Below are 22,743 nucleotides of genomic sequence, written 5' to 3'. Positions count from 1 at the left end.
CGCAAAAGAGCGTCGGTATTAAACACAGGAAAACCAGTATGACTTGCATAGCTCAGAAAATGATTTAAAATACACTCATACTTCACAAAATCAACTAAAACACTGAAATCAACCAGGACTGTTTTCCCTCATACCACTGGGTACCGTAGAGGGCGGAGCCCGATGATGTAATGATGTAAACCATCCATATACCTTCCATTGACCACCACTAAAAGTCCACTGTCACTCTGATTCTATTAGTTCATGTTTTTCTTTAAAAATGTAATTTCAGTGATATACTGTTCAGTACAGTAGCTAGTGAATCCAGAATGACTATGACCTGCTGTGTTGAGTGCTGCTGAAATGCTGTAGCAGCAGGTATAAAACATTTAACTTGTTATTCAATATTTAACCGCACATACAGTGATGAATTCCTTATGCAACACATAAGAGATTATAGGTGTAGAGTATATTTAATCATTAAAGCAATCACAATCAACTTCTATATTACATTTTTATAAAAGCATATAACAGTGTTCAATAGACACAATTATTACCAAGAAAATCAAGCAGGAAACATTTTGAACTCTCAACAACGTGTTTAAAGTCATTTTCTTTTAAAGTGTGAAACTGCTTTCTTTCTTTCAAAGCAGCTAGTGGAAGATAGACATCAATTGTGCCCTTTAAAGGAAAGGATTTTGCCGTTTGTGTGGATGACACACAGCACAATAAACATACACATGAAACACACAAGACAGAGGCACAGTTTTGCACCAGCACACTTTTCTGATCTTATGTCTCACAGAAAACACACAGTCACCTAGCCGTAAACATTAACACACATTACTGCTGACAGGAGGATTATTCTGTTTGAGTACAATCTGTAAATATTGACCCAAAAGATGTTTCTTCAGGAGGTGTGTGTACAGAAAGAAAGGCTTTTTATTGACAGTATGACTGACAGTATGGTTTATCTAGAAATGGTTCATTTTTGTTAACTGCGCAGGTGGATGAGATCAAGGCGAAGGACCGAACCATCTTCTCACTGGAGAAGGAGCTTGAAACAGCGACAGGCTACGTTCAGAGATTACAGCTGCAGAAAGATGCTCTGGATGAGCAGTTGTTTCTGGTCAAAGAGGCAGAATGCAGCCTGGGAAGCCCAAAAAGAGAAATCCCCGGACGAGCTGGAGATGGAGCTGAGCAATGTGGGAGTCCGGTAATGAAAACGACAATGTCTTCACTGACAAAATGAATATCTATTTGTCATTATTTTTGTCTTGGGAATAATCTGTATTTCATCCACAGTGACAAGGTTGTAAATGACCTGCTTCTTTCTGTTAACTCTTGTCTTTCTCTCTCTGTTCCTATACTGCCTGTCATACTCTTTCCTATTTCTTGTCTCGGGTATTTTTTAGATGCTGTCCATTTTTAGCCCTCCTCTCTACTAGACAATTTTACATTTCAGTAAGGGATTTTTGATCTCCAAATTTCCCTCTGAAGCAAGGCATCCCACAGGGATCAGTTCTCGGTCCGTCCCTAAATACACTGTTATCATTTCTATCCGAATTTCATCCAAATGTAATATTTACACAAGTGGCATCGTCCAGCTCTGTGTAATGTCCTTTTTATTGGATTACCTGCCAACTACCGGATTGCAATACATTCAAAACTCAAATCTTAAAGCTTATTCTGTCTGATCTCCACTGGTTACTGCTGTCTTTTTGCTTTAAATGCAAAATCTTACTGCTCACCTTTAACTCTCTATGTGACTCTGCTCCCCGCTATCTCTGTAAAGTGCTTCTTCTCACAACAACTCATTTGTTTCTTTCTCCGGCCTTCTGTCTGTCCCTTCTTCTTTAAGAAGTGTTGCATTATCACTATCTTTGAATTCAAAACTCATCCCACAACACTTTCTTGTTAGTGGTCAAACCTTGAAGGGGTGGAGATTATCATTTCTAATCTAATAGCAGTTTAAATTTTGTAGTGAAGTGGTGTCAGGTCGTGTCTTTTATCCAGCTCTATCCTCTTAGCTCTTGTCAGGTCACCGCTTCCCATTCTCCGCTCTGCCATCAGGTCTGGGCATGAACTGCATCCTGCTCAATGTGATTACCTCTGAACAAAGAGACAAGACTGGCTGAGAGAAGATTTTCTGTCTATGAACTTTCTTTATTTCAATCTACTGCTTGTCATTCTTTATTCTGTTGTTTGTACTTATGTTTTTCCACGTGTATTTTTGTCTTATTGCCTTTAACCTTATTATTTATTATTCTCAGGGTAGTTAAAGTAGTTAAAGTCCATCCTAAAGTATAAGTATTTCAAATACTCACAGTTTGCTGGGAAGATCCTTATGTGTTATGTTCTTGCTCACAGTCTAAAACCTTTAAATTAAAACCTAGCAATTATATTTATTTGAACTCTTTGAAGCCTTTAAAAAAAGAGTTGCCAGTCAGTGCCAGCGTTTTTAACATTTTCACTAAATTAGAAAAGTACATTTTCTGTAATTAGTTTGTAGACAAATGAAAAGAATGAAAGAACAGAGTCTCTGGTCTCAAACGAAGAAACTATATTCTTCAATCTTCTTTCGTTCGTTTTTTTATCACTCCTTAGATGTGAGTAGCTTTAAATGCATCATTTTGATTAAATACCTGAGATGATTAATGTTTTTTGGTGAAAGATTCCGCCCAGATTACACTCAGAACACTCATTAAAAACACATAAAACATATACCTTCAAGGATCGAAGATTCTGTACTTTTTCCAAAGATGTGTAACAGCGCCACCTGCTGTACAACAGTACAAACAATCTTCAACCAGTCCATTATCTTTGATAAACTGGTTAAGAAATCAGCAAAAATAACAGACAAGAGAATAGTAGGCAAAGTGATTTCACTTTCTTGACATATATAAATCTTTTATGTATTCACATTGTAAAGCATCACTGAGCTGTGGAAAAGGGCTATATTAATCCAACATTATTATAACATGAGGTGTTAAAACTGATGTGGAGATTTCCAGAGCATGCAAGTTAAAGGTCCACTCCAATTTTTCTCAAATAGTATATTAAAGTTATCCAGCAGTCATTAAGTGATTAAAACAGATTTATTTTCTGCCGTCTTTATGAAGTATTATATATGGACTGACCCCATACTCATTATCTGTACATTACAGTTATACATTTCCAGTAAACGAGGGTGTTCACAGAATTGTATGCCTTTATCACTGTCTCTCAACTCAACTCAACTTTATTTATAAAGCGCTTTTTACTATTTTCATTGGTACAAAGCAGCTGTACATGAGACACATTGAATACAAGTAAAACAACTAATGGCATATACCTGTAAAAACAAGAAAAAGGTGAAAACAACAAAAGACAGACATACAAATGCTCCACACACACAATATGCATACATACTTACACACATTGACATAGACATACACACACACACACACTCGCACTCACTCACAGTGAAAGCACACATTTGAGATGAAGGAGAGAGAACCACAGGTCTAATATTAAACGGACTATAAATTCCTATATGCAATATTAATTATGTCTAAATTCTAAAGCAGCCCCCCCGCCCCCCCGGTCTCTGTTCATACGTTACAATCTGATGTTTTTCTGCAATGGTAACATGTGAAGATTACGTGATTTCATTTTAGTTTTCATTTAATGACCTTTTGGTGATACACAAATCAGCTGGAACTGCTCACACTAGAGTGGCTCACAAACATGACGACAGTCAGCTGACGCTCGGAGAGTTTGTCTGATTCATAGAGATCTCTGAGGTGTTGTGTGTATGTTTGTCAGGACATGAGGAGAAACCAGAGACGCATGTCTGACCTGAAATCCACCATCCGCAAGCTGGAAGACCGCAATTCAATTTTAGTGGATGAAAGAAATGAGCTGGTGAGATTATTTGTCTGTACATATTTAGTGTTTTATTTAAGAACATCTTTATTCTTCTTGGGATTTTTCTTAACCTTCCTTCTCTTTAATTGTTCTCACTTGCATTTAGCTGAAGCGTGTCCGTGAAACAGAGAAACAGTGCAAACCACTGCTGGAAAAGAATAAAATATTGAGCAGAAAAAATGATGACCTGAGCCAATCTCTCCAGCGGCTGGAAGACAAAGTCAAGTCCTTAACCAAAGAGAACAATGAAATGGTATTTACTGTCTCTGTCATTCATCGTTGTGCATTCATGTCAATAGATACAGTGTCACGCAGGGCAGTAAGTTAACTATTTTTGCTCATAACGCTGGTGCTACAGAGGTTTACAGAGTTTTGTAGCACAGGCCAAACAATTGTAGCACAAGTATAAAACGTCTGACGTCCTCTTTGAATCCACAGAAATAGGCAGGGAACTGACAAAGGACATTAATGTTACAAATTCAGATACGTTCTACGTTTTTTCATTTTTTTACCACAGAAGTAAGATATAGGTCCACCAAAAAATACTGTAGTATACTATATACCTTAGTATTTACTGCAGTAAAATGTGTAGGTACTATTGTAACGGCACATGCACTATTACTTACACAAGTAGCCAGGAGTAACAAGAAACATATTTAACAATCCAACTAGGTACATGGAAGGAGACAGGAACACAGCATCCGTATACATAAGACAATAACCAACAAAGAATTCAGGATCAGAGGGCTTAAATACAGAGGGTAACATAAAAAGGATGAACAGAAACTGGTGTGGGACTAAATAACTTATGATCACCTCAGGCAAAGGAACACAGAACACAAAACAAACGGACTGAAACTGTGACAGTTCGCCCCACTCCCGGAAGTCGGGTCTTCATGCCGTAAAATGTTCGACTGAGGAGGGTGGGTTCAGGAGATGGGCGTGTTGCGGCTGAGGAGCAGATGATGGGAAGGAGTTCTGAGGGAGATATCTAGAGCAGGGGGAGCCAGGTGGGAACCCAGAGGCCAGCCAGGGTAACGTTCCACAGGGATGCCAACTGAGACAGGAGCCATGGTGGAGGTACGGTTGAAGACACAAGGGGACCCACTGCCGTGGACGAGTAGGTGGAGGAGCCCAAGAAGATGGCTCAGGCGACCAAGGCAGAGGCGGGGACACAGAACAAAACAACCTTGGATGGAGGTGGAACCGGAGGGAAGGAGGAGCCCGACAGAGTCATAGTGTCTGAGTGACAAGGTTTAGCCAGAGGATTGGAGTCCCGGGTGCCAGATGATCAACGACTGACCAAGGTGAAGCTGGAGGGACGAGGGAGCTTTGTGGAGCAGGTGGGATGACAGCCCACCATGGAGATCAGGGAGGCAGGAGCCAAGGTGTAGCCTTTGGGTCAGAGGGCCGAGGGTTCGAGTCCGAGTCTCGAAGAGTGGAGGCGGAGATATGGGATATGCAACCCCTGAGGTAATAGCTGGTGGCTGGTTTCCCGAAGCTTATCTGACCCAACTGTGCTGGTGAGCAGAGGGTGAGCTGAGGGGTCTCTGGATGCCATCAGACCCATGGCAGCCGGACAGGCTGACAATAACAGACGAGGCTGGGCGGGACTTTCTTGGAGGCTGAAGAGGAGGTGCTGGCTAACGAAAAGCTTGACGGGACTTGGAAGAGCTGGACGGGACCGGCAGGGAAGACAGCAGCCAATATTCCTCTTCTTTTACACAGTCCTCAATAGCTTACCCTCTGCCGCATGCGTTGCCATCTTACGCACCTGTTTAGACACGTCTTGAGGGTCAGGTGACGTGATGAAGGGCTAACACTATTCCGCTGGAAACCAGCACCCACTCCAAAAATGTAGCAAAGCTCCCTCGAGGAGCCTTCCGGACAACTGCGATTGTGTGGCGTTGTTGAGTCTGGCGAGCAGAAACGATCAGAGGCAGTCTTCTGGGATAGCAGTGAACTGGGTTAAATATAGTGGTGGGCATAGATTAATATTTTTTAATCTAGATTAAAATGGCTGATTTGAATTCTGCCGAAGGCATTCAGAATATGTGTGCTACCCAAATAATGACTAAAAGTAAGTCTTTGAGAACGGGTTTCTCAAGCCAGGTGGCGCATTAGACCAGGGGCTCATCTCCTGTTTCCAAATGCATCACAAACTGCTTGAGAAAACTGTTCTACTATGATAATTTGTGATGAAAATTAAATTTTGTTCAATAAGATGTACTTGTGTTTACTTCCGCATTAGCTAAGGGATGATTTGCGTTTAGGTGGTACTTGAGACTGGAAGAGCTCCTACAGTACATTTACATTTAGTCATTTAGCAGACGCTTTTATCCAAAGCGACTTACAAAGAGTGAGGGAGCAACAAGCGATATGTCATACAGGAGCCATAATACATTAGATCTCAATACAAAGTTACTGGTTTCAACTAAAGATAGACCACTACCTGTTGAGAGAAAGTTAGTTTTTTTTTTTTAAACCAACTGTATGTAAAGCAATTCCGTACAGTAAACCAATTCCACATTGAACAAGGTGCAAACAACCTCGGTCTTGTCGAGGTTTCTATTGGGAAGCTTCTTAAAAATACATTTACCCTGAAGCAAACCCGGCGGCTTCATAGCTGCATCCATGTTAGCACGTCACGTTTGATGTGGTCATTTCACAGTAACGTTATGTCGTGTTCAGACCAAACGCGAATGACGCGTCAAGCGCGAGTGATTTACATGTTAAGTCAATGCAAAGACGCGATAGACCTACTTGCTGCGCGAATCGCACGAGTGAAGTCCTGGTCATGAGATGATGAGGTGGCGCGAATGACGCGAATGAAGCCCTGGTTATGAGATGATGAGGCGGCGCGAATGACGCGAATGAAGCCCTGGTTATGAGATGATGAGGCGGCGCGAATGACGCGAATGAAGCCCTGGTTATGAGATGACGAGGTGGCGCGAATCACGCGAATCCCGCGAGTTGAAAAATCTCGTTCTCGCCCCCTACAGTGCAAGTAAGCTAGGTATAAATCCGCGCTAAAATATCAAGGTGAAAGTCATCATAGCTTGCGTAGTATAGACCCAGCTCCCAACCCAACTTTGAGAATAGATTAACGGCGACATTTTTTTTATCGCGCGATAAGTAACGGCCCACCATTAGTTAAATATAAAAAACAATCCAAATCTTCCTCGAGGATGCGATCTCCCTGCACGAGGCATAAAAGACGGATGGCAGGAAAGCCCATGGTTATGGTGAAAAAGACACAGAATGAACATGGAAAACAAAAAATTCTTAACTGTACTGTATTCGGTTGGTTATTCTGTAAGTGTACATGCACTATAACTTAAACGAGGAGCCAGGAGTAACAAGAAACTTATTTAATAATACAACAAGGTACATGGAAGGAGACACATCATCTGTATAAGTAATACAATAACCAACAAAGAACTCTGGAACAGACTGGGCTGAAATAGAGAGGGTCACTTAATGAGGATGAAAACAGGCGCAGGACTAGTTAGATAATGATCAAAACAAAACAAAACAGACTAAAACTGTGACAACTATAGTGTTTTTGATTCTTCATTTTGTAAATATGAAGTTATATTATACTGTTAACTTCAGGTTTTCGATTAACTACAAGCAAATTATTTTCCCATCTGGTTAAAATTTACCGAACTTTTATTTTGGCGGGTTGTGGCGAAGATGCTTCAGTGCGTGTTTGACGGCAGCTTCTCAAATAGTAAAATGTTCATAAAATAAACTTTCAGAGCAGCTCTGGAGGTGATGTTCATGTCCTCATACAGTGGTTTGCAGACAAATCCACAAGGGTCACGGATGTTGTATGTTAAACTGTGCTACACATTCACTCATACACACACAGAACAGGCAGATGACATATATATATATATCTATATACTTTTTCCCATATCAAATAAATGAAAGGGCTCTAGGACTCTAGTACTGGTGCAAAATGGAGTGCACGCATGCTACACTGGAAAATGTATTCTTTGCACAGATTGATTTTTTTGTAGCATATTCAACATATACTGTGGTATGCAAAAGTTTACACACCCCTTGAAGAATCTGGAAAAAGCTGAAACTTTTGGAAAAATAAGAGGATTTTTGAAAATTAAGATTTATTTTTAATTTAGTCCTGCCCTGAGCAAGTTATTTCACTAAAGAAATGTTAACATAAAGCTCACACTAAAGAATAATAACAGAATTTCTCAAAATAGCTCAGTGCAAAAGTTTAGACGCCCCTGATTCTTAATACTGTGTGATGTTACATGAACAATCAATGAGAGTTTTTATGTTTAGTCAGAGTTGTTTAAGGTGTAAACCTCTGTAAATGGTTTTGATGTAAAAAAACATATTTTTAATTTCCTAAGAAACATTTATGTATTTTTAAATCTTCTGTAGGACATTAGAAAAATAACTATTTACACCAAAACCATTTTCAGAGGTTTTACACACACCTGACTTCAAATGAATGGTGTTGACTTCATGAGCAGCACTGAATGTTTTTATCTATTGTAATAGTTGTGTTTGAGTCTCTTGATGGTCCTCAATGTAAACAGATGAATCTCAACATCATACAGTTACTGCTGGACGTGAGTCAAATATACACAAATGCTGAAAAGAAAAGATCGTTGAGGAGCTGGATGATTGTTTTGAAGATCAGTGGACAGTCGTATGACTCATGACAAACGCTTAAACAACTCTGACTAAACATAAAAACTCTCATTGATTGTTCATGTAACATCACACAGTATTAAGAATCAGGGGCGTCTAAACTTTTGCACTGAGCTATTTTGAGAAATTCTGTTATTATTCTTTAGTGTGAACTTTATGTTAACATTTCTTTAATGAAATAACTTGCTCAGGGCAGGAATAAATAAAAAATAAACCTTCATTTTCAAAAATCCTCTTATTTTTCCAAACGTTTCAGCTTTTAACTATGACGGAGTTTTAGTGCCACAAAATAAAGAAAAAGATTACGAGAATAAAGTCGAAATGTTACGAGAATAAAATCAAAATGTTACGAGAATAAAGTCGAAATGTTACGAGAATAAAGTCAAAATGTTACGAGAATAAAGTCAAAATGTTACGAGAATAAAGTCAAAATGTTACGAGAATAAAATCAAAATGTTACGAGAATAAAGTCTAAATGTTACGAGAATAAAGTCAAAATGTTACGAGAATAAAGTCAAAATGTTACGAGAATAAAGTCAAAATGTTACGAGAATAAAGTCGAAATGTTACGAGAATAAAGTCAAAATGTTTTCGACTTTATTCTCAAAATCTTTTTTTTTTTTTACGTGGCACTAAAACGCCATCGTATTTAACAGATTCTGCAAGGAGTGTGTAAACTTTTGCATACCACTGTATATCACTGTGTACAGCCCTGTCATTCAAACGTTTAGGCTCACATGTTTCTCGTTATCTGACAAATCTTTTGATCTGAAATGAGTCTTAAACAAACATATTACTTACTGTAATTGAAAAACAGAATTCTACAGCATTGTTGTTATGATGTATTCAGAAAGACAAAATCGGTTTTCATCCACCACTGAAGAAGCTGAAATCTCTGAATGATCTGGATCAGGCCACTGATGATCAAGAGATTGAGTTCCTGAAGCTCCAGGTCCTGGAACAACAGAGCATGATCGATGAGCTGACCCGAGTGAGTACTTCCTGTCAGTGATTGAATGTTTCATGTAAGTCAGTGAATGTTTCCTGTCAGTCAGTGAGTGTCTCCTGTCAGTCAGTGACTGTTTCCTGTCAGTCAGTGAGTGTTTCCTGTCAGTCAGTGAGTGTCTCCTGTCAGTCAGTGAGTGTTTCCTGTCAGTCAGTGAGTGTCTCCTGTCAGTCAGTGACTGTTTCCTGTCAGTCAGTGAGTGTTTCCTGTCAGTCAGTGAGTGTCAGTAAGTGAGTGTTTCCTGTCAGTCAGTGAGTGTTTCCTGTCAGTCAGTGACTGTTTCCTGTCAGTCAGTGAGTGTTTCCTGTCAGTCAGTGAGTGTCTCCTGTCAGTCAGTGACTGTTTCCTGTCAGTCAGTGAGTGTTTCCTGTCAGTCAGTGAGTGTTTCCTGTCAGTCAGTGAGTGTTTCCTGTCAGTCAGTGAGTGTCTCCTGTCAGTCAGTGAGTGTCTCCTGTCAGCGATTGAGTGTTTCCTGTCAGTCAGTGAGTGTTTCCTGTCAGTCAGTGAGTGTCTCCTGTCAGTCAGTGAGTGTTTCCTGTCAGTCAGTGAGTGTCTCCTGTCAGCGATTGAGTGTTTCCTGTCAGTCAGTGAGTGTTTCCTGTCAGTCAGTGAGTGTCTCCTGTCAGTCAGTGACTGTTTCCTGTCAGTCAGTGAGTGTTTCCTGTCAGTGATTGAATGTTTCATGTAAGTCAGTGAATGTTTCCTGTCAGTCAGTGTGTGTTTCCTGTTAGTCAGTGAGTGTCTCCTGTCAGTCAGTGACTGTTTCCTGTCAGTCAGTGAGTGTTTCCTGTCAGTCAGTGACTGTTTCCTGTCAGTCAGTGAGTGTTTCCTGTCAGTCAGTGAGTGTCTCCTGTCAGTCAGTGAGTGTTTCCTGTCAGCGATTGAGTGTTTCCTGTCAGTCAGTGAGTGTTTCCTGTCAGTCAGTGAGTGTCTCCTGTCAGTCAGTCAGTGTTTCCTGTCAGTCAGTGAGTGTCTCCTGTCAGTCAGTGAGTGTTTCCTGTCAGCGATTGAGTGTTTCCTGTCAGTCAGTGAGTGTTTCCTGTCAGTCAGTGAGTGTCTCCTGTCAGTCAGTGAGTGTTTCCTGTCAGCGATTGAGTGTTTCCTGTCAGTCAGTGAGTGTTTCCTGTCAGCGATTGAGTGTTTCCTGTCAGTCAGTGAGTGTTTCCTGTCAGTCAGTGAGTGTTTCCTGTCAGTCAGTGTGTGTTTCCTGTCAGTCAGCGAGTGTTTCCTGTCAGTCAGTGAGTGTTTTCTGTCAGTCAGTGTGTGTTTCCTGTCAGTCAGTGAGTGTCAGTCAGTGTGTGTTTCCTGTCAGTCAGTGTGTGTTTCCTGTCAGTCAGTGAGTGTCAGTCAGTGTGTGTTTCCTGTCAGTCAGTGAGTGTTTCCTGTCAGTCAGTGAGTGTTTCCTGTCAGTCAGTGAGTGTCTCCTGTCAGTCAGTGAGTGTTTCCTGTCAGTCAGTGAGTGTCTCCTGTCCGTCAGTGACTGTTTCCTGTCAGTCAGTGAGTGTTTCCTGTCAGTCAGTGAGTGTCTCCTGTCAGTCAGTGAGTGTTTCCTGTCAGTCAGTGAGTGTCTCCTGTCAGTCAGTGACTGTTTCCTGTCAGTCAGTGAGTGTTTCCTGTCAGTCAGTGACTGTTTCCTGTCAGTCAGTGAGTGTTTCCTGTCAGTCAGTGAGTGTCTCTTGTCAGTCAGTGAGTGTTTCCTGTCAGCGATTGAGTGTTTCCTGTCAGTCAGTGAGTGTTTCCTGTCAGTCAGTGAGTGTCTCCTGTCAGTCAGTGAGTGTTTCCTGTCAGTCAGTGAGTGTTTCCTGTCAGTCAGTGAGTGTCTCCTGTCAGCGATTGAGTGTTTCCTGTCAGTCAGTGAGTGTTTCCTGTCAGTCAGTGAGTGTCTCCTGTCAGTCAGTGACTGTTTCCTGTCAGTCAGTGAGTGTTTCCTGTCAGTGATTGAATGTTTCATGTAAGTCAGTGAATGTTTCCTGTCAGTCAGTGTGTGTTTCCTGTTAGTCAGTGAGTGTCTCCTGTCAGTCAGTGACTGTTTCCTGTCAGTCAGTGAGTGTTTCCTGTCAGTCAGTGACTGTTTCCTGTCAGTCAGTGAGTGTTTCCTGTCAGTCAGTGAGTGTCTCCTGTCAGTCAGTGAGTGTTTCCTGTCAGCGATTGAGTGTTTCCTGTCAGTCAGTGAGTGTTTCCTGTCAGTCAGTGAGTGTCTCCTGTCAGTCAGTCAGTGTTTCCTGTCAGTCAGTGAGTGTTTCCTGTCAGTCAGTGAGTGTCTCCTGTCAGTCAGTGAGTGTCTCCTGTCAGTCAGTCAGTGTTTCCTGTCAGTCAGTGAGTGTTTCCTGTCAGTCAGTGAGTGTCTCCTGTCAGTCAGTCAGTGTTTCCTGTCAGTCAGTGAGTGTTTCCTGTCAGTCAGTGAGTGTCTCCTGTCAGTCAGTGAGTGTTTCCTGTCAGCGATTGAGTGTTTCCTGTCAGTCAGTGAGTGTTTCCTGTCAGTCAGTGAGTGTCTCCTGTCAGTCAGTGAGTGTTTCCTGTCAGCGATTGAGTGTTTCCTGTCAGTCAGTGAGTGTTTCCTGTCAGCGATTGAGTGTTTCCTGTCAGTCAGTGAGTGTTTCCTGTCAGTCAGTGAGTGTTTCCTGTCAGTCAGTGTGTGTTTCCTGTCAGTCAGCGAGTGTTTCCTGTCAGTCAGTGAGTGTTTTCTGTCAGTCAGTGTGTGTTTCCTGTCAGTCAGTGAGTGTCAGTCAGTGTGTGTTTCCTGTCAGTCAGTGTGTGTTTCCTGTCAGTCAGTGAGTGTCAGTCAGTGTGTGTTTCCTGTCAGTCAGTGAGTGTCTCCTGTCAGTCAGTGAGTGTCAGTCAGTGTGTGTTTCCTGTCAGTCAGTGTGTGTTTCCTGTCAGTCAGTGAGTGTCAGTCAGTGTGTGTTTCCTGTCAGTCAGTGAGTGTTTCCTGTCAGTCAGCGAGTGTTTCCTGTCAGTCACTGAGTGTTTCCTGTCAGTCAGTGAGTGTTTTCTGTCAGTCAGTGTGTGTTTCCTGTCAGTCAGTGAGTGTCAGTCAGTGAGTGTTTCCTGTCAGTCAGCGAGTGTTTCCTGTCAGTCACTGAGTGTTTCCTGTCAGTCAGTGAGTGTTTTCTGTCAGTCAGTGTGTGTTTCCTGTCAGTCAGTGTGTGTTTCCTGTCAGTCAGTGAGTGTCAGTCAGTGTGTGTTTCCTGTCAGTCAGTGTGTGTCAGTCAGTGTGTGTTTCCTGTCAGTCAGTGAGTGTCAGTCAGTGTGTGTTTCCTGTCAGTCAGTGTGTGTCAGTCAGTGAGTGTTTCCTGTCAGTCAGTGAGTGTCAGTCAGTGTGTGTTTCCTGTCAGTCAGTGAGTGTCAGTCAGTGTGTGTTTCCTGTCAGTCAGTGAGTGTCTCCTGTCAGTCAGTGAGTGTCTCCTGTCAGTCAGTGAGTGTCTCCTGTCAGTCAGCGAGTGTTTCCTGTCAGTCAGCGAGTGTTTCCTGTCAGTCAGTGAGTGTCTCTTGTCAGTCAGTGAGTGTTTCCTGTCAGCGATTGAGTGTTTCCTGTCAGTCAGTGAGTGTTTCCTGTCAGTCAGTGAGTGTCTCCTGTCAGTCAGTGAGTGTTTCCTGTCAGTCAGTGAGTGTCTCCTGTCAGCGATTGAGTGTTTCCTGTCAGTCAGTGAGTGTTTCCTGTCAGTCAGTGAGTGTCTCCTGTCAGTCAGTGACTGTTTCCTGTCAGTCAGTGAGTGTTTCCTGTCAGTGATTGAATGTTTCATGTAAGTCAGTGAATGTTTCCTGTCAGTCAGTGTGTGTTTCCTGTTAGTCAGTGAGTGTCTCCTGTCAGTCAGTGACTGTTTCCTGTCAGTCAGTGAGTGTTTCCTGTCAGTCAGTGACTGTTTCCTGTCAGTCAGTGAGTGTTTCCTGTCAGTCAGTGAGTGTCTCCTGTCAGTCAGTGAGTGTTTCCTGTCAGCGATTGAGTGTTTCCTGTCAGTCAGTGAGTGTTTCCTGTCAGTCAGTGAGTGTCTCCTGTCAGTCAGTGAGTGTTTCCTGTCAGTCAGTGAGTGTCTCCTGTCAGTCAGTGAGTGTTTCCTGTCAGCGATTGAGTGTTTCCTGTCAGTCAGTGAGTGTTTCCTGTCAGTCAGTGAGTGTCTCCTGTCAGTCAGTGAGTGTTTCCTGTCAGCGATTGAGTGTTTCCTGTCAGTCAGTGAGTGTTTCCTGTCAGCGATTGAGTGTTTCCTGTCAGTCAGTGAGTGTTTCCTGTCAGTCAGTGAGTGTTTCCTGTCAGTCAGTGTGTGTTTCCTGTCAGTCAGCGAGTGTTTCCTGTCAGTCAGTGAGTGTTTTCTGTCAGTCAGTGTGTGTTTCCTGTCAGTCAGTGAGTGTCAGTCAGTGTGTGTTTCCTGTCAGTCAGTGTGTGTTTCCTGTCAGTCAGTGAGTGTCAGTCAGTGTGTGTTTCCTGTCAGTCAGTGAGTGTCTCCTGTCAGTCAGTGAGTGTCAGTCAGTGTGTGTTTCCTGTCAGTCAGTGTGTGTTTCCTGTCAGTCAGTGAGTGTCAGTCAGTGTGTGTTTCCTGTCAGTCAGTGAGTGTCTCCTGTCAGTCAGTGAGTGTTTCCTGTCAGTCAGCGAGTGTTTCCTGTCAGTCAGTGAGTGTCTCCTGTCAGTCAGTGAGTGTTTCCTGTCAGCGATTGAGTGTTTCCTGTCAGTCAGTGAGTGTTTCCTGTCAGCGATTGAGTGTTTCCTGTCAGTCAGTGAGTGTTTCCTGTCAGTCAGTGAGTGTTTCCTGTCAGTCAGTGTGTGTTTCCTGTCAGTCAGCGAGTGTTTCCTGTCAGTCAGTGAGTGTTTTCTGTCAGTCAGTGTGTGTTTCCTGTCAGTCAGTGAGTGTCAGTCAGTGTGTGTTTCCTGTCAGTCAGTGTGTGTTTCCTGTCAGTCAGTGAGTGTCAGTCAGTGTGTGTTTCCTGTCAGTCAGTGAGTGTTTCCTGTCAGTCAGTGAGTGTCTCCTGTCAGTCAGTGACTGTTTCCTGTCAGTCAGTGAGTGTTTCCTGTCAGTCAGTGAGTGTCTCCTGTCAGTCAGTGAGTGTTTCCTGTCAGTCAGTGAGTGTCTCCTGTCCGTCAGTGACTGTTTCCTGTCAGTCAGTGAGTGTTTCCTGTCAGTCAGTGAGTGTCTCCTGTCAGTCAGTGAGTGTTTCCTGTCAGTCAGTGAGTGTCTCCTGTCAGTCAGTGACTGTTTCCTGTCAGTCAGTGAGTGTTTCCTGTCAGTCAGTGACTGTTTCCTGTCAGTCAGTGAGTGTTTCCTGTCAGTCAGTGAGTGTCTCTTGTCAGTCAGTGAGTGTTTCCTGTCAGCGATTGAGTGTTTCCTGTCAGTCAGTGAGTGTTTCCTGTCAGTCAGTGAGTGTCTCCTGTCAGTCAGTGAGTGTTTCCTGTCAGTCAGTGAGTGTTTCCTGTCAGTCAGTGAGTGTCTCCTGTCAGCGATTGAGTGTTTCCTGTCAGTCAGTGAGTGTTTCCTGTCAGTCAGTGAGTGTCTCCTGTCAGTCAGTGACTGTTTCCTGTCAGTCAGTGAGTGTTTCCTGTCAGTGATTGAATGTTTCATGTAAGTCAGTGAATGTTTCCTGTCAGTCAGTGTGTGTTTCCTGTTAGTCAGTGAGTGTCTCCTGTCAGTCAGTGACTGTTTCCTGTCAGTCAGTGAGTGTTTCCTGTCAGTCAGTGACTGTTTCCTGTCAGTCAGTGAGTGTTTCCTGTCAGTCAGTGAGTGTCTCCTGTCAGTCAGTGAGTGTTTCCTGTCAGCGATTGAGTGTTTCCTGTCAGTCAGTGAGTGTTTCCTGTCAGTCAGTGAGTGTCTCCTGTCAGTCAGTCAGTGTTTCCTGTCAGTCAGTGAGTGTTTCCTGTCAGTCAGTGAGTGTCTCCTGTCAGTCAGTGAGTGTCTCCTGTCAGTCAGTCAGTGTTTCCTGTCAGTCAGTGAGTGTTTCCTGTCAGTCAGTGAGTGTCTCCTGTCAGTCAGTCAGTGTTTCCTGTCAGTCAGTGAGTGTTTCCTGTCAGTCAGTGAGTGTCTCCTGTCAGTCAGTGAGTGTTTCCTGTCAGCGAATGAGTGTTTCCTGTCAGTCAGTGAGTGTTTCCTGTCAGTCAGTGAGTGTCTCCTGTCAGTCAGTGAGTGTTTCCTGTCAGCGATTGAGTGTTTCCTGTCAGTCAGTGAGTGTTTCCTGTCAGCGATTGAGTGTTTCCTGTCAGTCAGTGAGTGTTTCCTGTCAGTCAGTGAGTGTTTCCTGTCAGTCAGTGTGTGTTTCCTGTCAGTCAGTGAGTGTCAGTCAGTGAGTGTTTCCTGTCAGTCAGCGAGTGTTTCCTGTCAGTCACTGAGTGTTTCCTGTCAGTCAGTGAGTGTTTTCTGTCAGTCAGTGTGTGTTTCCTGTCAGTCAGTGTGTGTTTCCTGTCAGTCAGTGAGTGTCAGTCAGTGTGTGTTTCCTGTCAGTCAGTGTGTGTCAGTCAGTGTGTGTTTCCTGTCAGTCAGTGAGTGTCAGTCAGTGTGTGTTTCCTGTCAGTCAGTGTGTGTCAGTCAGTGAGTGTTTCCTGTCAGTCAGTGAGTGTCAGTCAGTGTGTGTTTCCTGTCAGTCAGTGAGTGTCAGTCAGTGTGTGTTTCCTGTCAGTCAGTGAGTGTCTCCTGTCAGTCAGTGAGTGTCTCCTGTCAGTCAGTGAGTGTCTCCTGTCAGTCAGCGAGTGTTTCCTGTCAGTCAGCGAGTGTTTCCTGTCAGTCAGTGAGTGTCTCTTGTCAGTCAGTGAGTGTTTCCTGTCAGCGATTGAGTGTTTCCTGTCAGTCAGTGAGTGTTTCCTGTCAGTCAGTGAGTGTCTCCTGTCAGTCAGTGAGTGTTTCCTGTCAGTCAGTGAGTGTCTCCTGTCAGCGATTGAGTGTTTCCTGTCAGTCAGTGAGGGTTTTCTGTCAGTCAGTGTGTGTTTTCTGTCAGTCAGTGTGTGTCAGTCAGTGTGTGTTTCCTGTCAGTCAGTGAGTGTCAGTCAGTGTGTGTTTCCTGTCAGTCAGTGAGTGTTTCCTGTCAGTCAGTGAGTGTCTCCTGTCAGTCAGTCAGTGTTTCCTGTCAGTCAGTGAGTGTTTCCTGTCAGTCAGTGAGTGTCTCCTGTCAGTCAGTGAGTGTTTCCTGTCAGCGATTGAGTGTTTCCTGTCAGTCAGTGAGTGTTTCCTGTCAGTCAGTGAGTGTCTCCTGTCAGTCAGTGAGTGTTTCCTGTCAGCGATTGAGTGTTTCCTGTCAGTCAGTGAGTGTTTCCTGTCAGCGATTGAGTGTTTCCTGTCAGTCAGTGAGTGTTTCCTGTCAGTCAGTGAGTGTTTCCTGTCAGTCAGTGTGTGTTTCCTGTCAGTCAGCGAGTGTTTCCTGTCAGTCAGTGAGTGTTTTCTGTCAGTCAGTGTGTGTTTCCTGTCAGTCAGTGAGTGTCAGTCAGTGTGTGTTTCCTGTCAGTCAGTGTGTGTTTCCTGTCAGTCAGTGAGTGTCAGTCAGTGTGTGTTTCCTGTCAGTCAGTGAGTGTCTCCTGTCAGTCAGTGAGTGTCAGTCAGTGTGTGTTTCCTGTCAGTCAGTGTGTGTTTCCTGTCAGTCAGTGAGTGTCAGTCAGTGTGTGTTTCCTGTCAGTCAGTGAGTGTTTCCTGTCAGTCAGCGAGTGTTTCCTGTCAGTCACTGAGTGTTTCCTGTCAGTCAGTGAGTGTTTTCTGTCAGTCAGTGTGTGTTTCCTGTCAGTCAGTGAGTGTCAGTCAGTGAGTGTTTCCTGTCAGTCAGCGAGTGTTTCCTGTCAGTCAGTGAGTGTCTCCTGTCAGTCAGTCAGTGAGTGTTTCCTGTCAGTCAGCGAGTGTTTCCTGTCAGTCACTGAGTGTTTCCTGTCAGTCAGTGAGTGTTTTCTGTCAGTCAGTGTGTGTTTCCTGTCAGTCAGTGTGTGTTTCCTGTCAGTCAGTGAGTGTCAGTCAGTGTGTGTTTCCTGTCAGTCAGTGTGTGTCAGTCAGTGTGTGTTTCCTGTCAGTCAGTGAGTGTCAGTCAGTGTGTGTTTCCTGTCAGTCAGTGTGTGTCAGTCAGTGAGTGTTTCCTGTCAGTCAGTGAGTGTCAGTCAGTGTGTGTTTCCTGTCAGTCAGTGAGTGTCAGTCAGTGTGTGTTTCCTGTCAGTCAGTGAGTGTCTCCTGTCAGTCAGTGAGTGTCTCCTGTCAGTCAGTGAGTGTCTCCTGTCAGTCAGCGAGTGTTTCCTGTCAGTCAGCGAGTGTTTCCTGTCAGTCAGTGAGTGTCTCTTGTCAGTCAGTGAGTGTTTCCTGTCAGCGATTGAGTGTTTCCTGTCAGTCAGTGAGTGTTTCCTGTCAGTCAGTGAGTGTCTCCTGTCAGTCAGTGAGTGTTTCCTGTCAGTCAGTGAGTGTCTCCTGTCAGCGATTGAGTGTTTCCTGTCAGTCAGTGAGTGTTTCCTGTCAGTCAGTGAGTGTTTCCTGTCAGCGATTGAGTGTTTCCTGTCAGTCAGTGAGTGTCTCCTGTCAGTCAGTGAGTGTTTCCTGTCAGTCAGTGAGTGTCTCCTGTCAGTCAGTGAGTGTTTCCTGTCAGTCAGTGAGTGTCTCCTGTCAGCGATTGAGTGTTTCCTGTCAGTCAGTGACTGTTTCCTGTCAGTCAGTGAGTGTTTCCTGTCAGTGATTGAATGTTTCATGTAAGTCAGTGAATGTTTCCTGTCAGTCAGTGTGTGTTTCCTGTTAGTCAGTGAGTGTCTCCTGTCAGTCAGTGACTGTTTCCTGTCAGTCAGTGAGTGTTTCCTGTCAGTCAGTGACTGTTTCCTGTCAGTCAGTGAGTGTTTCCTGTCAGTCAGTGAGTGTCTCCTGTCAGTCAGTGAGTGTTTCCTGTCAGCGATTGAGTGTTTCCTGTCAGTCAGTGAGTGTTTCCTGTCAGTCAGTGAGTGTCTCCTGTCAGTCAGTGAGTGTTTCCTGTCAGTCAGTGAGTGTCTCCTGTCAGTCAGTGAGTGTTTCCTGTCAGCGATTGAGTGTTTCCTGTCAGTCAGTGAGTGTTTCCTGTCAGTCAGTGAGTGTCTCCTGTCAGTCAGTGAGTGTTTCCTGTCAGCGATTGAGTGTTTCCTGTCAGTCAGTGAGTGTTTCCTGTCAGCGATTGAGTGTTTCCTGTCAGTCAGTGAGTGTTTCCTGTCAGTCAGTGAGTGTTTCCTGTCAGTCAGTGTGTGTTTCCTGTCAGTCAGCGAGTGTTTCCTGTCAGTCAGTGAGTGTTTTCTGTCAGTCAGTGTGTGTTTCCTGTCAGTCAGTGAGTGTCAGTCAGTGTGTGTTTCCTGTCAGTCAGTGTGTGTTTCCTGTCAGTCAGTGAGTGTCAGTCAGTGTGTGTTTCCTGTCAGTCAGTGAGTGTCTCCTGTCAGTCAGTGAGTGTCAGTCAGTGTGTGTTTCCTGTCAGTCAGTGTGTGTTTCCTGTCAGTCAGTGAGTGTCAGTCAGTGTGTGTTTCCTGTCAGTCAGTGAGTGTCTCCTGTCAGTCAGTGAGTGTTTCCTGTCAGTCAGCGAGTGTTTCCTGTCAGTCACTGAGTGTTTCCTGTCAGTCAGTGAGTGTTTTCTGTCAGTCAGTGTGTGTTTCCTGTCAGTCAGTGAGTGTTTCCTGTCAGTCAGTGAGTGTCAGTCAGTGTGTGTTTCCTGTCAGTCAGTGAGTGTCAGTCAGTGTGTGTTTCCTGTCAGTCAGTGTGTGTCAGTCAGTGTGTGTTTCCTGTCAGTCAGTGAGTGTCAGTCAGTGTGTGTTTCCTGTCAGTCAGTGTGTGTCAGTCAGTGAGTGTTTCCTGTCAGTCAGTGAGTGTCAGTCAGTGTGTGTTTCCTGTCAGTCAGTGAGTGTCAGTCAGTGTGTGTTTCCTGTCAGTCAGTGAGTGTCTCCTGTCAGTCAGTGAGTGTCTCCTGTCAGTCAGTGAGTGTCTCCTGTCAGTCAGCGAGTGTTTCCTGTCAGTCAGCGAGTGTTTCCTATCAGTCAGTGAGTGTCAGTCAGTGTGTGTTTCCTGTCAGTCAGTGTGTGTTTCCTGTCAGTCAGTGAGTGTCAGTCAGTGTGTGTTTCCTGTCAGTCAGTGAGTGTCTCCTGTCAGTCAGTGAGTGTTTCCTGTCAGTCAGCGAGTGTTTCCTGTCAGTCACTGAGTGTTTCCTGTCAGTCAGTGAGTGTTTTCTGTCAGTCAGTGTGTGTTTCCTGTCAGTCAGTGAGTGTTTCCTGTCAGTCAGTGAGTGTCAGTCAGTGTGTGTTTCCTGTCAGTCAGTGAGTGTCAGTCAGTGTGTGTTTCCTGTCAGTCAGTGTGTGTCAGTCAGTGTGTGTTTCCTGTCAGTCAGTGAGTGTCAGTCAGTGTGTGTTTCCTGTCAGTCAGTGAGTGTCAGTCAGTGTGTGTTTCCTGTCAGTCAGTGAGTGTCAGTCAGTGAGTGTTTCCTGTCAGTCAGTGAGTGTCTCCTGTCAGTCAGCGAGTGTTTCCTGTCAGTCAGCGAGTGTTTCCTGTCAGTCAGTGAGTGTTTCCTGTCAGTCAGGGAGTGTTTCCTGTCAGTCAGCGAGTGTTTCCTGTCAGTCACTGAGTGTTTCCTGTCAGTCAGTGAGTGTCTCCTGTCAGTCAGTGAGTGTTTCCTGTCAGTCAGTGAGTGTCTCCTGTCAGTCAGCGAGTGTTTCCTGTCAGTCAGCGAGTGTTTCCTGTCAGTCAGTGAGTGTTTCCTGTCAGTCAGCGAGTGTTTCCTGTCAGTCAGTGAGTGTTTCCTGTCAGTCAGCGAGTGTTTCCTGTCAGTCACTGAGTGTTTCCTGTCAGTCAGTGAGTGTTACCTGTCAGTCAGCGAGTGTTTCCTGTCAGTCAGTGAGTGTTTCCTGTCAGTCAGTGAGTGTTTCCTGTCAGTCAGTGAGTGTCAGTCAGTGTGTGTTTCCTGTCAGTCAGTGTGTGTTTCCTGTCAGTCAGTGAGTGTCAGTCAGTGTGTGTTTCCTGTCAGTCAGTGAGTGTCTCCTGTCAGTCAGTGAGTGTTTCCTGTCAGTCAGCGAGTGTTTCCTGTCAGTCGGTGTGTGTTTCCTGTCAGTCAGTGAGTGTTTCCTGTCAGTCAGTGAGTGTCAGTCAGTGTGTGTTTCCTGTCAGTCAGTGAGTGTCAGTCAGTGTGTGTTTCCTGTCAGTCAGTGTGTGTCAGTCAGTGTGTGTTTCCTGTCAGTCAGTGAGTGTCAGTCAGTGTGTGTTTCCTGTCAGTCAGTGTGTGTTTCCTGTCAGTCAGTGAGTGTCAGTCAGTGTGTGTTTCCTGTCAGTCAGTGAGTGTCAGTCAGTCAGTGAGTGTTTCCTGTCAGTCAGTGAGTGTCAGTCAGTGAGTGTTTCCTGTCAGTCAGTGTGTGTTTCCTGTCAGTCAGTGAGTGTCAGTCAGTGTGTGTTTCCTGTCAGTCAGTGAGTGTCAGTCAGTCAGTGAGTGTTTCCTGTCAGTCAGTGAGTGTTTCCTGTCAGTCAGTGAGTGTCAGTCAGTGAGTGTTTCCTGTCAGTCAGTGAGTGTCAGTCAGTGTGTGTTTCCTGTCAGTCAGTGTGTGTTTCCTGTCAGTCAGTGAGTGTCAGTCAGTGTGTGTTTCCTGTCAGTCAGTGAGTGTTTCCTGTCAGTCAGTGAGTGTCAGTCAGTGTGTGTTTCCTGTCAGTCAGTGAGTGTTTCCTGTCAGTCAGTGAGTGTCAGTCAGTGTGTGTCTCCTGTCAGTCAGTGAGTGTTTCCTGTCAGTCAGTGAGTGTTTCCTGTCAGTCAGTGAGTGTCAGTCAGTGTGTGTCTCCTGTCAGTCAGTGTGTGTTTCCTGTCAGTCAGTGAGTGTTTCCTGTCAGTCAGTGAGTGTCAGTCAGTGTGTGTTTCCTGTCAGTCAGTGAGTGTCAGTCAGTGTGTGTCTCCTGTCAGTCAGTGAGTGTCAGTCAGTGTGTGTTTCCTGTCAGTCAGTGAGTGTCAGTCAGTGTGTGTTTCCTGTCAGTCAGTGAGTGTCAGTCAGTGAGGGTTTTCTGTCAGTCAGTGTGTGTTTTCTGTCAGTCAGTGTGTGTCAGTCAGTGTGTGTTTCCTGTCAGTCAGTGAGTGTCAGTCAGTGTGTGTTACCTGTCAGTCAGTGTGTGTTTCCTGTCAGTCAGTGTGTGTTTCCTGTCAGTCAGTGTGTGTTTCCTGTCAGTCAGTGTGTGTTACCTGTCAGTCAGTGTGTGTTACCTGTCAGTCAGTGAGTGTCAGTCAGTGTGTGTTTCCTGTCAGTCAGTGTGTGTTTCCTGTCAGTCAGTGTGTGTCAGTCAGTGTGTGTTTCCTGTCAGTCAGTGAGTGTCAGTCAGTGTGTGTTACCTGTCAGTCAGTGAGTGTCAGTCAGTGTGTGTTTCCTGTCAGTCAGTGAGTGTCAGTCAGTGTGTGTTACCTGTCAGTCAGTGAGTGTCAGTCATTGAGTGTCTCCTGTCAGTCAGTGAGTGTCAGTAAGTGAGTGTTACCTGTCAGTCAGTGAGTGTCAGTCAGTGTGTGTTTCCTGTCAGTCAGTGAGTGTCAGTCAGTGTGTGTTACCTGTCAGTCAGTGAGTGTCAGTCATTGAGTGTCTCCTGTCAGTCAGTGAGTGTCAGTAAGTGAGTGTTTCCTGTCAGTCAGTGAGTGTCAGTAAGTGAGTGTTTCCTGTCAGTCAGTGTGTGTTTCCTGTCAGTCAGTGAGTGTCAGTAAGTGAGTGTTTCCTGTCAGTCAGTGAGTGTTTCCTGTCAGTCAGTGAGTGTTTCCTGTCAGTCAGTGAGTGTCTCCTGTCAGTCAGTGTGTGTTTCCTGTCAGTCAGTGAGTGTCAGTCAGTGAGTGTTTCCTGTCAGTCAGTGAGTGTTTCCTGTCAGTCAGTGTGTGTTTCCTGTCAGTCATTGAGTGTCTCCTGTCAGTCAGTGAGTGTCAGTCAGTGTGTGTTTCCTGTCAGTCAGTAAGTGTTTCCTGTCAGTCATTGAGTGTCTCCTGTCAGTCAGTGAGTGTTTCCTGTCAGCGATTGAGTGTTTCCTGTCAGTCAGTGAGTGTTTCCTGTCAGCGATTGAGTGTTTCCTGTCAGTCAGTGAGTGTTTCCTGTCAGTCAGTGTGTGTTTCCTGTCAGTCAGTGAGTGTTTCCTGTCAGTCAGTGTGTGTTTCCTGTCAGTCAGTGAGTGTTTCCTGTCAGTCAGTGTGTGTTTCCTGTCAGTCAGTGAGTGTTTCCTGTCAGTCAGTGTGTGTTTCCTGTCAGTCATTGAGTGTCTCCTGTCAGTCAGTGAGTGTCAGTC

At 44.6% G+C, this 22,743-nt stretch overlaps 1 protein-coding gene across 2 annotated transcripts in view; it reads left to right on the top strand.

The window, feature by feature from the left end:
* jakmip2 (janus kinase and microtubule interacting protein 2) overlaps positions 1-22,743 on the top strand; it is a 63,297-nt gene that overhangs the window by 16,479 nt on the left and 24,075 nt on the right. For both annotated transcript variants that reach the window (XM_056731823.1, XM_056731822.1), the window contains exons 4-7: positions 986-1,195; positions 3,787-3,885; positions 3,995-4,141; positions 9,425-9,565. In XM_056731823.1, coding sequence (XP_056587801.1) covers positions 986-1,195; positions 3,787-3,885; positions 3,995-4,141; positions 9,425-9,565 — 597 coding nt within the window. The remainder of the gene's footprint in view (positions 1-985; positions 1,196-3,786; positions 3,886-3,994; positions 4,142-9,424; positions 9,566-22,743) is intronic.

The sequence above is a fragment of the Triplophysa dalaica genome, chromosome 19, assembly GCF_015846415.1.
Source record: "Triplophysa dalaica isolate WHDGS20190420 chromosome 19, ASM1584641v1, whole genome shotgun sequence".
Classification (NCBI taxonomy): domain Eukaryota; kingdom Metazoa; phylum Chordata; class Actinopteri; order Cypriniformes; family Nemacheilidae; genus Triplophysa; species Triplophysa dalaica.
This window is presented reverse-complemented; position numbering and strand designations above follow the sequence as displayed.